The sequence below is a fragment of the Lichenostomus cassidix genome, chromosome 1 (genome assembly GCF_008360975.1).
Source record: "Lichenostomus cassidix isolate B80296 chromosome 1, HeHo_3.0, whole genome shotgun sequence".
Taxonomy (NCBI): Eukaryota; Metazoa; Chordata; class Aves; order Passeriformes; family Meliphagidae; genus Lichenostomus; species Lichenostomus cassidix.
In genome coordinates, this window is record NC_139479.1 from 29,370,297 (window position 1) to 29,385,786 (window position 15,490).

At 39.0% G+C, this 15,490-nt stretch overlaps 1 protein-coding gene across 5 annotated transcripts in view; it reads left to right on the forward strand.

Moving 5' to 3' along the window:
• RFX8 (regulatory factor X8) overlaps nt 1-14,207 on the forward strand; it is a 32,837-nt gene extending 18,630 nt beyond the window's left edge. For 4 of the 5 annotated variants that reach the window (XM_085054599.1, XM_085054606.1, XM_085054616.1 and 1 more), the window contains 5 exons: nt 2,545-2,701; nt 4,270-4,364; nt 5,524-5,638; nt 9,296-9,583; nt 13,866-14,207. In XM_085054599.1, coding sequence (XP_084910725.1) covers nt 2,545-2,701; nt 4,270-4,364; nt 5,524-5,638; nt 9,296-9,583; nt 13,866-13,912 — 702 coding nt within the window. In that variant the 3' untranslated portion in view covers nt 13,913-14,207. Of the gene's footprint in view, nt 1-2,544; nt 2,702-4,269; nt 4,365-5,523; nt 5,639-6,639; nt 6,737-9,295; nt 9,584-13,865 lie in introns of those variants that run through there. The other variant, XM_085054634.1, reaches the window with a different exon arrangement.
• Nucleotides 14,208-15,490: the final 1,283 nt, after the last annotated feature.

The following is a 15,490-nucleotide window of genomic DNA, read 5'->3' on the forward strand; positions in this document are numbered from 1 at the left end:
CTTAAAGGGAAAACTTAACCAGCAGCACACAAAACATACACCCCTCTTACTTTAAAAAGTGGTGGTGGGGGGGGGGGAAACAGGACAAACATGCATAAGGGTGCCTGCCAAGGAAAAAAACTGACTTCCATGAAGTGCTGAGCACTCACAGTTTCCATTTACTGCAGCAGCCCTTGAAGGTACTAACACCTGAAATGCTCAGTTTTATGTGCTTCTAAACAGGGCTTCTTATGCGTTGAAGAGCATGATCCAGCAAGATCACAAGTGTCACCTATTCCCAGACATTTGCATTTTATTTATATACTCAGGCTTCACATAATTTTTCTTGTGTTCAAGCCGTGAATGATGTCAAAGGGCTGGCTGTAGCTTTTTGAGTCTTTCCTCCCTCTTCCTAATGTGTGGAAAAGCTGCAGAGAGTCAAAATTGGATTTACACCTCAATATTTAAGGCAAGAGAATTGCAGCTATTTGGGGGAAATTCTCTAGAAGCTCTGGGTGCTCTACATCCCTTTTACACTGTTTAACCCACACAAATTGAACCCAGCAGACCTGAAAATCAGGGTCAAATTTACGCTTATAGCTCTCACAGGCAAATGATGTTTGTACCTTCTCTAGAGCCTCTTCAAAACACAAGGGAAAAGCAAGAGTTCCACTGTACTTGACATTCTGGGGTAGTGAGTTCCAGGGTTTAATTATTTGTTTTATAAAAATTACTTTCTTTTATTGTTTTAAAATTTCCACTCTTCTTCATGCAATTCTTCCTGCAAACCTCCATCACATCCTTCTTCAGTTATTTCTCTCTGAAGGTGAAGTTTATCTCATCTTCTCACACAGGAGTCATTTGATATTTCTAATCAACCTTCTCAGTTTTCTGTCTAAAATGCACCTGGAATTTCAACTAAAGACTGATGGTCAGAGCAGGCAAGAGTACTCCTGATGAGAAGTGCTACAGAGGCACTGTGCAGCTGCAGCCTCTGAGCAGTGTAGCTACACCATCCCTTGCGGAGTATTTTGCAATAATTTAGCCATCTGGTGAGAAAGTAAGAATAATTTTGGCAGGGTCAGCATTCAAAAGAAAAAAAAGCAATTTTCACTATGTGTAGATAAAGCAGGCTGACAGCTGCTACTACCTGGACATGCAGAAATAATTAGAGTGTAAAAAGGTGCATAAAAAGGTGAGAAAGGAATGTGAATATGATGCTTGTCATTTCCTGGGGCTGATTCCTGCCTCTGGTAAGCTGTATTCAAGTGTTGAGAGGGTTGGCTCTCCATCATTTTAGAGAGCCATATTCAGTATAGTGAAGTCCAATGGCTTAAGGGACCAGTGTAAAGTGTTGGGGCATGGAGTCGTGTACTGGTAGCCTACTGAAGATGCTGCTCCTGGTAGTTCCCAGCCTTTGGGCCATGCATTCTTGTTGCAGAGTCTTATTCTATCACTGGAAACTCCAAATCAAATAAGAAGAATGCTTTTGTCTTTACCTTAGATGGAGGAGATTGCTGAGAATCAGATTGGGTTTGGTATTTCAAAAAAGTTAGCGGAGTGATGAAAAAATTGCTATATTGGTAACTTTTGCAAAGAAACGGACAGCTGCATTCATTGGTGCTTATGGGGTCATGTTAAGCACTTGGTGAATGGGATTTGTTAAAATGTTTATGAATCCTGAAGTTTTTTGGAATTTCACAAAACATACATGCTTTTCCTCTGAAAAGCCCAACTGGACAAGGATTATTCACAGAAAAGCCCAACGTCCAAAAAAGGCTTTAGGATCTTATTGATATCAGTGTGGAAGTGAGAGACTAAATGTATTTGTTAACAAAACTTAATGGATTCAGATTTAGTTTCCTTGACTGTTTTCACAATTTCATCAAGAATCTTAAGGAATATTGTGTGATATTAGCAACTAATTTAAAAAGTGAAGAGATGATGATAAATGTTAGTCTGAAATTTGTTTGCAATATCTATGTGAGTAATACTTTTTGGGACAAATGTGAAGACAGATTCATTCACAAATGACTCATAAGCAGATAAATGGGACAAAACACCAACTAATATTGTTTTAACTAATACTGTATTTCTAATAGTATTTTTACCCTCTCAAAGCTTTGAGCAACTTGAGAAAACTTGCCTTTGAATTTAATTGAAACATGAATTAAGAACAGATAACACTGAGGGAAAATCATCCCTAATAAACCACTCCATGCTTTAGACAAAATACCATTATTTAGTGTAATTACAATAACTCTAGGCAAAACCAATTGCCCAGGCAATTGCCCAGATAATTCAAGCATGTTAGCCTTGTCTGCTCCATCACAGACAACACAGACAACATAGAGCATCATTGAAAAGAACATTTCCCAGAACAAAACTCTGTTGAAGACAACTTCAGATTTTTCTCCTTTGATCCTATACCGCCCCCAGTTTGGAGACTGGTCATATGAAGTCTTGTATTGAATGAGGGAAGCTTTCCTTCTTCAATTCCCCTATTTGGCTGAGTTAAGAGCTTGAGAAAATGAAAGGCATTAACTGTTTTTTTATTCTCCACAGACAGTAAGAGCACTCTTGAACAACAACAGCACAGTTACTGTTCTGCGATCAGGCTTGCACGCCGTCTTCAATGAGAAATCTCTGGATGTGACTAAAAACCTCTTTCAAGAGAAGTTTAGGAATTCAAAGAAGCGGCAGAAAAACATACAATTAAAATGTAATTTTTTTTTATATGTATTGTCTTTTCTCTTAAGCACTTGCTTGTCATTGTTAAAGGTCCTCTTGTTTGTTCATGACATCTGCCCTACTCAGAATTACAGTCTTGCTGTAACCTGAAGGGCTAGCAAAGAGCCAATAAAACTGAGAATAGACCATGAGGTATTATCCTCCTAACTTTAAAGACTAAGAATTAAAGGCTTTTGGTTCTGACCCTGTTAAAGCATTTTGTGACAGCAGGACTGAATTATGTATCTCCTAGAAGAAGGCTGACAAGCAGAGATTTTTTTTTTACCATTTCTTTTGACAGAAAAGATGTTTTCAATCATTGCATTTTCCTCTGCCATTAATTGAAGCACACAAAATCAGTTCTTGTGGCCAGATTTTAAAATACTGTGTGCTGAACTGGACAAGGCCTTTTAACTTTTATGTCCTTTTGCTGTGTTGTGGCCTGTGGGATCAATGTTGTGATGTAAACAATAAAATACACAGTTTGTATGCAGCCATGACATCATGCATTTGACAACTTAATGAAAAGGAATAGAAACATAATGTCAACTTAATTTTTAGATTAATGGTCTGCCATTTAAAATATTAGCAAGAGATGGGCAAGTTGGACTAGGCTGTGCACAGAGCTAACAGGGGAGCCTCAGCTCTTAGCTCCTGGTCCACCACCAACTTGTCTACTGACAAGGGATTTGCCACAGACTTTCTGTCACTGCTTTCAGTAGGAATAATAGCTTGCCTTCTTCACAAACTATCTGGAGAAGAATTTCAGTAATATTTATATGCATACTCAAACCAAAACCACTGCATAGAACACTTACTACATTTTTTTCATTGTATTATCTGCATAGAACACTTACTACATTTTTTTCATTGTATTATCTATGTTCTTAGTCATTTCAAGGTAGATTTATCTCCTTCTCTGTTTTCATTTTTTTTCCAAATTGTCATTTATAATAAGCAAGGGTTCACAGACCTTAATAATATGCTTTATTGAAGGAAGATGTCGCAATTAGAAGTGTATAAAGTCAGGGAGCTGCAATTTACCTTTTGGAATTGGGTGGTAGGTTCCAAACTTGAGGGAACAATTGCACTTATATGTGGTAACATTATCCATATTTCTGTTGGTCTACAGAATATTCTGCATTTTCTGTTATTGTTCTAAATTTTTTTCTCCCTTCAACAGACAGACCAAGGTTATATTTTTTCCTCAACCACATAAAATCTCAGATAAGTAAGTTAGTATCGCCTATAAGCAAATTCCAGCTTTCTCATTGGAACTGCTTTTTCTTGCCACCTTTGCCATGATGACTAGGTCAGTGCAGTTATGCTGGAAATGGACATAAACATGAATTCTGACTGATTTCAAAGCAGGGTACTATTCCTTACTAAAGAAATGGTTTATTGATCAAAGTGCTATAAAAACAAAATGCTAGAAACAGATCTTAATCTATTTTAAGGTGAAGATAAAAGGAAAAAAAAAAAAAAAGCTTTAAACCGCAGAAACAAACCAAAAGGTAAACCAATCACTTCAAGTAATGATCTCCCTTCTGTATTTCACAGGTTTGAAAAACTTCATTTCTTCACTGACATCTTCCACAGATATTCGGGATCTCCTGAGTGGTTTGTCTTCAGATCTCCAGACTTTTGTTATTAAGGTATAAAATTAATAATTTCAGAAAAGAAAGAGTGATCATGTCCTTTATCCTGCTACATGCTGACTGTCACTAGTCTGCAGGAGCTACATTGCACACTAGCAACCTGACCAGACTGCAGATTTGCAAAAATACAATTTATGCATGCTGTGGAAAAAGGGAGAATTAATTGGCATACAAAAATTCCATCTGTGCAAACAACTACAAGCATATTTCTGTGCATATATATCCACTCAGGCAGTTTTAGTATCTACTCTCATTTCATAGACACATATTATCACACTCCCTAATAAACCAAAATTCAGAAGTAATATGTTGGTAAAAATGAAGAGAACACTTCATGGTTCCTTACATCCTTGATTCATGAAACTATCAACTTTTAGCAATTAGTAAGAACTTCTAGTGCAAGGTCTCTAGCTCTTGTGAAAGATTCAAGTATGACCATCCTCACATATGAACCTTTCAACAGATTACCGACTCTACCACCCCTCTACCTGCACTGACTCACAGTCTGTGTCAGTGTGTTGGTACTGTTGCATTTGGTTGGTCCCCACAGCAATTAGCCTGAGTCTGGGCAGTACTTGGAGTTTGGGGCTTTTTCCCCTTTCTGAAGAAGCAGAGTAAGCTGTACTTACTTGGCTTGATTATTTACTCTCTTTTTTTTTCTTCTATTTTTAAATGAAGAATAGTAGTTTGCAATTCTGTGGTGCCTTCATCTCATATAACCCTCAGCTACCTCATGGGGTGGTATAGAGAAGATGGAATGGGACTTTTCCTGGGGGTTCACAGTTGTAGCACATAAGGCAATAGACACAAGTTGCAGCAAAGACAATTTCCAACAGACAGAAAGGAAAAAAATTACCATTAGAATAATTAGGCATAGGAAGAGGTTACCCAGAAAGGCTGTGGAATCTTTATCCAGGAGATATTCAGAACTTGGCTGGACAAGGCCTGAACTAAGCTGGCCATGCTTTGGACAAGAGATCAGAATAGATAATATCCAAAAGTCTCTTTCAACCTAAGATATTTTAGGATTTCAATAGGAAAAAACGCTTGTTTTTTTCACCTTTGTAAGCATTTTGTACAGGGAAATAGTCTGCTACACAGTAAGGAATTATTTTAACCAACTTTATCATAAACCAATTTTTTTCTTTATCTGCAGCCAAGCAAGAGTAAAGAGGCGTTTAAAAAGCAGGCATCAGATTTCATGTTGAAATGGAACCTCCTACTGAGCAATGTAGGCAAGATTCTGACCATCAACAGGACAGACAGTTTTGGTAAATAGGATCCTTGTGACTTTAATTTGATATGCCAGTTTTGGATCTGAGATCGCAGAAGCAACAGATCCAAAAGTACCTAAAGGGACTAATGAGAGCTGGTGATGTAGTGACAGGACAATGGAGAATGGCTTTAAACTGAAAGAGGGTAGGCTTAGATTTGATATTAGGAAGAAATTCTTTGCTGTGAGGGTGGCGAGGCATTGGAACAGGTTGCCCAAAAAAGCTGTGGATGCCCCATCCCTGGATGTGTTCAAGGCCAGGTTGGATGGGGCTCTGAGCAACCTGGTCCTGTGGAATCCCCCTGGCAGGGGATTGGTACTGCATGATGTTTAAGGTCCTTTCTAACCCAAACTGTTCTTTGTGTCTATGATTCTATGATTATAACTATGACATAAATTCATGCTACACTTAATAGAGGCATCCCTTCTTCCTACTCCTTTCCTTCTATCACAATTCTCCTGGTGATGTACCTAGGCAGGTCAGGAAAATGAAATTATTAGTTTTTGACCAAACCAGATCTCTGAGCAAAACTCTAGGATGAGCAGAAGGAAGGAGAGTAAGAGCCTGAAGCTGGAGATGGCAGGAAAGCCAGGACTCCCTCTTCTGGCAGAAGCCATAATTTGTCTGTGGGGAAACGGAACAGCAGCCTGAGGCAAGAGCCTCTGCTTTCCCTCCATACAAGACTTGCACACTACAGCAGAAGGGTGTGATGGAGGCCTAGGGCCACTAATATTCCAAACCATAAACATTTCAGACATCTCAAGTGATAGCTCTGAGTCCTCCAGGTTCTTTCTGTCTAATACAGCCAGAGCAGAGTGACTGTGATAACTACTTGCCAAAAAGGCAGTTGGTTCCTCTGACAAAGGATAGACACTCCTTTTCCTTATGCCTCACACTGACCTCAGTGCTTGCCTAGCCAGCAGCACATCCATTGAAGGTATTAAACTGACTGAAAAACAGTCACTTCTTTAGTTGGATTAGGTTTCTCTCCATTTTAGGGCTCTGAGCTGCCAAACATCAAATCCATCACACACCAGTGCAAGGCAGAAGGGAAGGAACTGTGAAGTTGCGTTCACTTGAAGAGGCTTGAGGTGATACAAACAGGTCTTAAATCAGTCCAATCTCTACAATAACTGCCTTTCTCTTCACTTGTAACACCTTGCAGAGGTGCCATTTCTGCAGAAATGTACCATCTCCTGTGAGTTGCACCTAATCCCAAACGGCATGAAACACCTTATAGATTTTCAAAGGAGCACCTTCATATTTTTAACTCTTCTGTTGGATGCAATTTCATACAAATAGCCAAAGAAAACCTCATTATCTTTGAAATACCCCTTCAAAACCATACTTAAATGTGTTTGCTACAAATACATAACAAAGGGGTATGTCAAGGTTGTTGCCTTCTGTGTTCTTCAGTATTTTTACTCCATTAATGACTGTGCTTGTGCATGTATGAGCACACCCTTCTGCATCAAGCTGCTACCTTTTGCCTTCTGTTTACGTTGTAAACTGTCTGGAGCAGGATCAGAGTTTTGTTCTGTGTCTGCAGGGAACACAGCTCAGTAGGGTCCCTCATCCATCAGCTGCTGCATTATAGTAATAATAAAATAATCAGTCCTTTTTCTCTCTCCAGAGTTCTGCACAAAACTCTCCAATGCTACATGCAATAGTTTTGGCAATGAGTAAATTGAGAATGCATTCCAAGAACTGCCCTGGAAGCACAATGTTTATTGAAGTCCCCCATGATGATGAAATCCTCTTTCCACCACAAGAGGTGTTTAATGAATTGCCTCCCTGTTGTGCAGTTGTGTTGATGGATGGGATACAATAGATGGAACACATCTCTTAGTCTGCTGGGGACTTCATTAAACTAGTTACAAATTACAATTTATGACAGTTTTTCTACTATACTTCAATAACACTAAAATTGAATTTATTCTCAAATATGAAAGAGTTAAAATATTTTTTAATATTTTTCTTTGATGCTTCAATAATTTGATCATTATTGTCTTCTTTCTTTATTCTTTAAAATGTATTTGATCTATCAATGTCCCTTTTTTGCATGTTTCTATTCCTTTAGGAGACTGAGTTTTAGCAGACAGGCTGAATCAGTTCTGTTAACAAGCCATCTGGTGTAAAAGTTCTGTACTCACGGTCATTGCTTTCCAGAAATTTCATAAATCTCAGCATTTCTTCAAAAGATAGACTATGTAGCATCCACACTGAGGAAACACAATTACTTAGGGAAATATGTGTCATGTAAATGCAGTATGCCTCCCCCCAAAATAAAGCAATACTAGTAACCAAAACTAACCTTACTTCTGACTTGATCTCTTGCCTTCTAGCTTGCCACATCCAGCACACATAATATACACATAATATATTGGCATACTCATGCCTCTGAATTTCACCATTTTCCAGCCCAGCCTCCATAGGGTGATGCCCAAATGTGATGGGAGGAACCCTGCAGTTACCCCTGCTGTAAGGCAGCAGGGACCAAGTGTACTACAGCAGCCAGGGCTAATGGGACCTCCACAGCTCCTTCAGCTCCATCTCCTTCCCAGAAAATGTGCCTCTACATATCTCCCTCACAGAGTTTCATGTCAGCTCATACAGCTGTTTCCTTGCTGGTCTCCCTTCCATGGCATTCAGGGATGCATTGCCAAGCCATGGGCACTGAGCAGTGAGCTGTGCATTCCTCTTCTGCAAGCAAGTTGCTTCAATCTAGTCCCTCTTGAAAACTGTTCCTCTCTATTACTATTCATGCTTACTCTTAGAGAATATATTGAAAACACCTGTAAGACTGTTGGAAACACTCTTGGAGTAGTATTAAAAAAATCTATAGTTTCAACTCCAACTATAAAAATCCCTTTCCTTGTCCTATAGGTAAACAAATACTTCCCCCTACTTTCCTATAATGTAAAGATCCTCAAAAGAGTGAGCACCAGAAGCAGTATCTTCTCAGACACATATAACATCAAAAGAGACAATATTTTTCTTTTTTAAAGCTCTGTAAATTGTGGTAATTCATATAAATTGTGATATGTCCTGGTTGGTGTCTATATAAACTACTTTGTAGGATGCAGAAGTTATAAATTGCTTGATGAATTCCTATGCAGATTTATGGCATGAAAGAAGATCTACTTTTTACTGTAATGGCTTTCAAGGAAGGTATGAGTCAAAAGTCAATGGCCTCAGTTAGTCTCTCTTGGCTTTTATCAGTTATGGCCAAAGCTGCAAGGTGGTGCATTTAATGTCATAGATACAAGACACACAGATGTCTGTAGGAGGTTTTCCTTGGAAAGAGGTGGAATGATTTACCTGTCTGAGGGGAGAATGGGGATGATTTGTGGTTATTGATAAGCCTTATAGTAGAAGTGAATGTGGGGAAGAACTTGAACAGGAAAGTGAATGAGCACAACTTTCTTCTCCAGTTAAATGAGGGAAAAGATTTTTGCTTCTGTTTAAAATCTGCAGTGTTGCCTGTTTTTCTGGGATATTTGGAAGTACATTGATTTGGAAGTGTTTGATGAGCACTGGTCCATTACTTTTTCTAGCCCATTACTATAATGAAGCCCTTCAAAAAAGAACACATCACAAAGATACACAAATGAAGAGGCTGTCATAATTATCTTTGTTTTTCTTTAAACCTAGGATCCTGGCTTTTGTTGAATATGCTACTTGTTGATTTTGCGGCTCACATTTTCCAGTCCTATATAGAAGAGGAGAAGGAAGATGAAAATTCCTTGGTTGCAAAGCAAAATGAGGTCCCTGTTCTGTGTGTTTATGAGCCCAGCCATCTCTCAGCTTGTTTTGCAGAGGAGGAACCTGCAGCCAGTACTCCACAGACAGCTCTTGTGATGCAAAACCAGAATAACTTTGGATTAAGTAATGTTTTCCAGAGTTCTGAGTTGTTTGGTGAACACAGCCACTGTCAGCAAGGTGAAATTAACATTAACTTAAAAGAAAATGATGGGGGAAAAAGCTATAAACTGAGTAAATTAGGACAAATTGGGAGGGGTGGGGCTGATTGGGGCTTTTTATGCACGTGAAGTACAACTAACAAAATTCAGGTTTGCGTGGAGCTGTGTCCAACGTCACTGAATCCTCAAGCCACAATCCTCCACATCTGTGTTAGTTTGAAAACAAACCAGTAGGAGATCACAAGTCGGGATTAAAATTGAATAGGAAAATTTAAAATAAGTATAATAATACAAGGAAAAGCACTGACAAAGTCAGATACAACCTGACACCCTGATAGGATGGTGGCAGCAGTCCAAATGAAGTAGTTCAGTTGAAGCAGTGATCCTGTGGAAGGTCTGGTCTCCAGCTGAAGGTCCAGTAGTAACTCTTGTCCTCTGGGAACCCAGCAGACAGGGCTGACTTAGGCAGCTCCAAGGCCAGGTTATATCCAGGTGGGAAATGCTTGGCTCCTCCCTCCTGGGTGGAGCATCTCACAATAGGATGAGATAATTCCATGAGTCATGCGGTGGGTCCTTGATGGCTCATTGTCTGTTATCAGGGGTGAGTCGTTAGCAGGAGATAACAGCTAATGCCCCACAGCTTGTGGTAATAGAATACTAAATACATCTGTATTGTAACCTAGGACAACATCCTACCCCCACCCCACAATCCTATCAAGGAATTGTAATCTCAATACCACCCACCTCCCCAGCACCACAGGTTCCTGATTCTTTCCTTAGCTTTCCAGCAGACCTCTGGAGCTCCTTCTGATTCCCCAAGTGTTGTCTAAGGAAGAGCAGTGCTGCTCTGGTGGGCGGGGAGCAGGCCATAGGCTAGCTGACAAACAGACTGCATGTATTTATTGATCAAAAAAGAGAGGTTACAGCGTGGTCTTTCCTTACTGTTGGAAGCACTGAGAGGCTCTCTTCCCTCCTGTTACTTTTACCAAAAGATTCAGAAATATGAAATCCTTGAGACCTTTCTGCTCCACCAGATTTTCTTGCAGTCAGTCCACTGCTCCAAATTTAATAGCATAAGGTGTGACACACAGGTAGAAAACAGGTTAGACTCTAAGTCTTCTAGAATACAAGGCTAAAATAGAAGAGCACATGGGAACATGGATCAAGCTTTTGAGGTTAATGCAAGTGGTGCGTTAGACCTTCAGCTGTTTTCATATTTCTTTTCCAAGTAGACAAGTAGGAGCACTTGTTTTATATCTCAGACAACACTGTGTTTTCCAGAAAACTGTGAAGGACAAATGTTAACAGCACCAGGACTCACAAAGAAAATGACATTTTTCAGTGACACTACTATCGTTATTTTACTCCTAAGAGGTAGACAGTTTCCATACACTAGCACAGGAGTGGACTGTTTTAAAAGCATCTTTATTAGTTACAAAGACCTTTAGGGGACCCTATTTTTTAAAATATAAGATATGCTAAGACTAGTTCAGCAGACAAAATTGGAGGGGAGAAAGCAGACACACAGGGGACAAACCAGGAAGGATTTATACGTGTGATGGGCATGTTTAACAGCTTTTTTATTTTTCAAATGTAAAATAATGACCCATCCTGCCATACGACCTTTATGTCAAAACCTAAACTGAACTGGGTGCTGACTATTTGCAGGAGAGCTCTAAATCACTGATGGTCAGAAATGAGGAAATGAACCACTAGAAATTTTATCCAATATCTGACCATTTCCTATGCTCTTCACTGGGTTGCCATATTTATGATCCCCTATGCCCATTGCAATGTTTTTTGAGGGATGATCAGACAAGGGCTTGACCCAGGTTTAGTCTGTGTAAGTGATGTCCTTCTAGATATGTCTATCAGTTTCTCATTTTTTGTACCTGATCACAAGAACAGAGTAAGGCTGATTGGACTGAGGGATGAGGGAGGTCAGAGTAGGAGAGGAAGGGTGTAAGATGTGAAACAAGGAGTATGAGGACTTGAGAGAAGGTGTGGGTGAGGGAAGGGCACAAAGAAGGATTGAGAAAGTGTAGATTAGAGATTTAGAGATTAAAAAACCCAACAGATGATGGATTCTACCAGTCCTTGAGCAAAATGCTGATAACTGGGATGAAAAAGAGACTCTAGTAAGTGCCTGTTATGTTGTGGTTCAAGGGTTTACAGTTTGTGATGGACTTGAAAAACTTGAACCTGCAGCTCAAAGGGGCTTCAGGAGCTCTGAAAGAGTGAGTGAGCACTTCTGTTGGCTCATGTTCTTCAGATGGGTGGTAGGTCCCACCTCAGCCATTGCAGATTCTTTCTTTTTGTATGTCAACACTAATTCCAGCAGTTGCTGAAAAACACAGCTGCCAAAACCATCTCTATCACCCACCACTTTGTCATCTCTGTAAATCCTCTGACAAGATCCCCATTGCAGGATGATTTTTGTTCTGTGACTTCTGACCACCAAAAATTATCATCATGCTTCCAAGGAACCATCTGTCTCTGCTCTTGATTAATCCCACTTTGGCCACAGCCCAGTCTGTTGGGTATATAAACCCTCAGCAGTCATCACAGCATCCACCAGCCACACTGCTGTTTTCTGGACCATATTTTTGCTGCCTGACATAGTGCTCAGGTTTATTTCATATTTTTTGCTTTTAATTCCTTCACCTCAGGCAGGCTTGGCAGCTTTCTGAAACCCAGTGCTTTTCATCAGTTCCCATCCTCCACTCCATCCATTGCCAACACCACCAACCTCCATAGCTTTTAAATCTTGTCCCACAAGGCATTTTTATGCTGTCTCTACAGCCTGTTATGCTGTGGGGAAAAAAATCTGTTCATCGCACCTCCACACTCAGCTCATTGAAATTAGTGCTAACCACTTAGTCTTGCTACAAAACCCTGGAAAAATATGAGGGAGGACTGGTAACAGACATCAGAAGATAATCTCCCAACCTTACCCTGAAATCATCAGCACCAATATGTGTGGCTTAGCAGATCCCTTCATGATCTTTTAGTTATCACCTTCATTCTTCTTCTTCCTTCCCCATCTGTTTCTGGTCTTCCATTCCTAGTTGATGCTGAATATGAATTAGACTCCTCAGCAGAGAGACCATTTTTTTCCATTTATTTTGAATAGCGCAGCACATTTACGAATTTTATCTTTACATATAGTTTAAATAGTTAACACATAGAGTTAATAAATAGAGTTAATACTCTTGAAGACAGAATACATTCCAAGCTGGTGGCATCTACTGAGGAAAACATTGGTTTTATATGAAAAGATGTAGAGGGCAGGGAGTGAGACAATAGAAGATTTGTATACACTGTCTTAGCAGGGAAGTGTGGCAGCTGAAATGCTATAGAGCCAAACACACATCTTATGTACTCAGAATCAATGAAACCAGTGGCAGGACAAGAGATACTCTGAACAAGCTGTAATCTATAAAAGTGCAGCTCAGAGAGCATTGGCCAGATCTTTATTCCTTATCACAGAGCTTGCAGTTGCTTTCTTTCAGCATGAATAGCATTTTTTTCATCTGGAAAATCCCATTCTAGGCTTCTGCTTTTTCTTCACTTGTTACCAAATTAAAATCCTATTAAACTGCACACCTGCAGTGGATTTATCTGCAGAGCACTGTGCTGTAGCTTTTAATCCAATTCCACACCTTCGTAACATACAATATATTGCAAATCAGGGCATGAAGAGATTGAGGGTATGCTATTCCTAGCTCTGTTGGCAGAGAGCAAATCAAACACTTTGATTTGTTAGAAAGGGAGAAAATATAGGACATAGTTAACTACTTGACTGACAGGAACAGTAAGTGTTCATCTGAGTGGTCTGCATAAGCCAGGATACAGAGATCAAGTGAAATCATTAACTAAAATGATCAAAAAATGAGAGCAAAATCATGAACCTGATTGAATTCAGTGTCAAAACTTCTGCTGATTTTAAGAAAGCCAGAATTTCAGCATGCAAAAGCAGTCCCCATCAGAAGAGAGACAGGCTGAGACTGTTTGTTTTGAAAATGAATAAAAGGGCTTACAGCAGACACACAAAGTGTGAGAAGTGTGAATAACATATTCTGAATGGACATGGCCTTCTGTCAGACCTTTGCCACCCTGTGATGAACCCCAATGTGTGCTCCCTCTTGTTGGGTTTATTTGATGTAAAATAACACTGGGTATCTATAAAATACCTCCGGTTCAGCAAGTAAGAAAAAACCTTTTTGTTCAATTAAAGGGGAAACAAATGATTTACGATTCCTACAATCAAAACGTTTCCATGTTTCTTTTCTAATTTTCAGCACATCCAGGAAATTTAGGGAGAGAAAATTTTTATATCATGTACTAAGTTGGATCTTCAAGTTGGAAGGGAAACACTTCCTACTCAAAAAGATGGAATGATATTTTTTTGACTCCAATGAACAGCAAACCTTCAGAGAAAACCATCCTGACCTGAAAATTCTATATGCTACGCCGTTCTTACTTTGTGATAAAACTTTAAGAAATGCTGTTTTCATTCACCTAAACTTAAGATTTTTTTTTTTTTGAAAATACTGAATGTGAAACTGGACTAGCAATGCAGTTATTTTGTCATGTGATTTGATTTAGATTATTTTAATAAATCTTCACAAGAAAAAGGTGAACCATTTGTGGACTGGTTTTATGTTTTTCTTGTATTTTTTTGTTGTCAGTAAAGCTGAAGACCTACCTGAGGTAACTGTGATGAATTTATCTGGAAGATACAGCATAAATTAATGACCCCCCTGTCAATGCTGCCTTGTGTCTAGAGAGTTTAATTTAAAATTTATATTTATTGAATATAAAACCTAGCACTAATTCTTATGTTTTGAGAAACTCCCACTTTGTTTCCCATTTCTGCATGATACAAGAGTCAATATCTCACCCATAATTCTATTAATTGAAATGAAATAGTCTGCATATAATGTTACTATTTTATTGTGTTCAAAACTAGGTTGTTTGGACTCATTCTGTAAGTAAAGTACAAGCAAAGATGTTTATAAATAGAAACCCTGGCATAAATTAATACAAAATAGTAAATACAAATGATGAGATTTGTATCTTGCATGCATCAGATTGTGTGAGGAAATTCCCTGAAACACCAGGGACATGGGGGTTTAAGTATTTTTGAAGAGCATATCTGCAGTGAGTTGTCTGTGCCTGGCTGCTATTTCAAGAAGGGACAACTGCTTCGATATTTTAAGGGACATATCCTGAATCAGAAAAAAGCACTTGTTAGGAGCTTAGGAAGCTTTCACTCATTTAGGGTGTGGAAATCTACATTGATTTTCTGCTTCTATCTCCATTCTTCTGTCTCAACTCAAGCACTGAAGTGGGAATCAATTTCCAAAAGTGCGGTATAGCAGCAGATGTAGACAGGACCATGTGCTAACGGAAAAGGGAGTAATGTATTCAATTCTGCAGTAAGATTAAGAGTTTGGTGCCAAAATTATATTCTTTTGGGAAGTATCTTCACAATCAGAAAAATTGATTTGGGTCTTAAGGCCCATTATATCCATTTCCACTATTCTTCAGGTTTTTATAGTGAAGATTAAAAAAAAAGGAACAGGGAGTCTAAGAAAAAATATAAGCTAAAAATAATCACTGTTCTCCATTCCACTTTTATTTACAAGGGTTTAGATTCTAGATTAGGTATATGTGTTCCCATGGCACGATTAAGCAGAAGTTGTATCAGTAGACTAATCTTGGAATCTGTTCTTCACAGCTATGGAAAGATAAGATCTGTTAGATGTACCTGAGAACCTTCTGATGGGCAAGGGCTTCTGTGAGATTCATTCCTCCCTGTTTCTTATTGAACCTGTGTTCTTTAAATAATTTGCATGAATGCAATGAAAGTTTACAAGCATATGTTTTAAAGAATTACAGCGTTGCACTGCTATATTGAAGG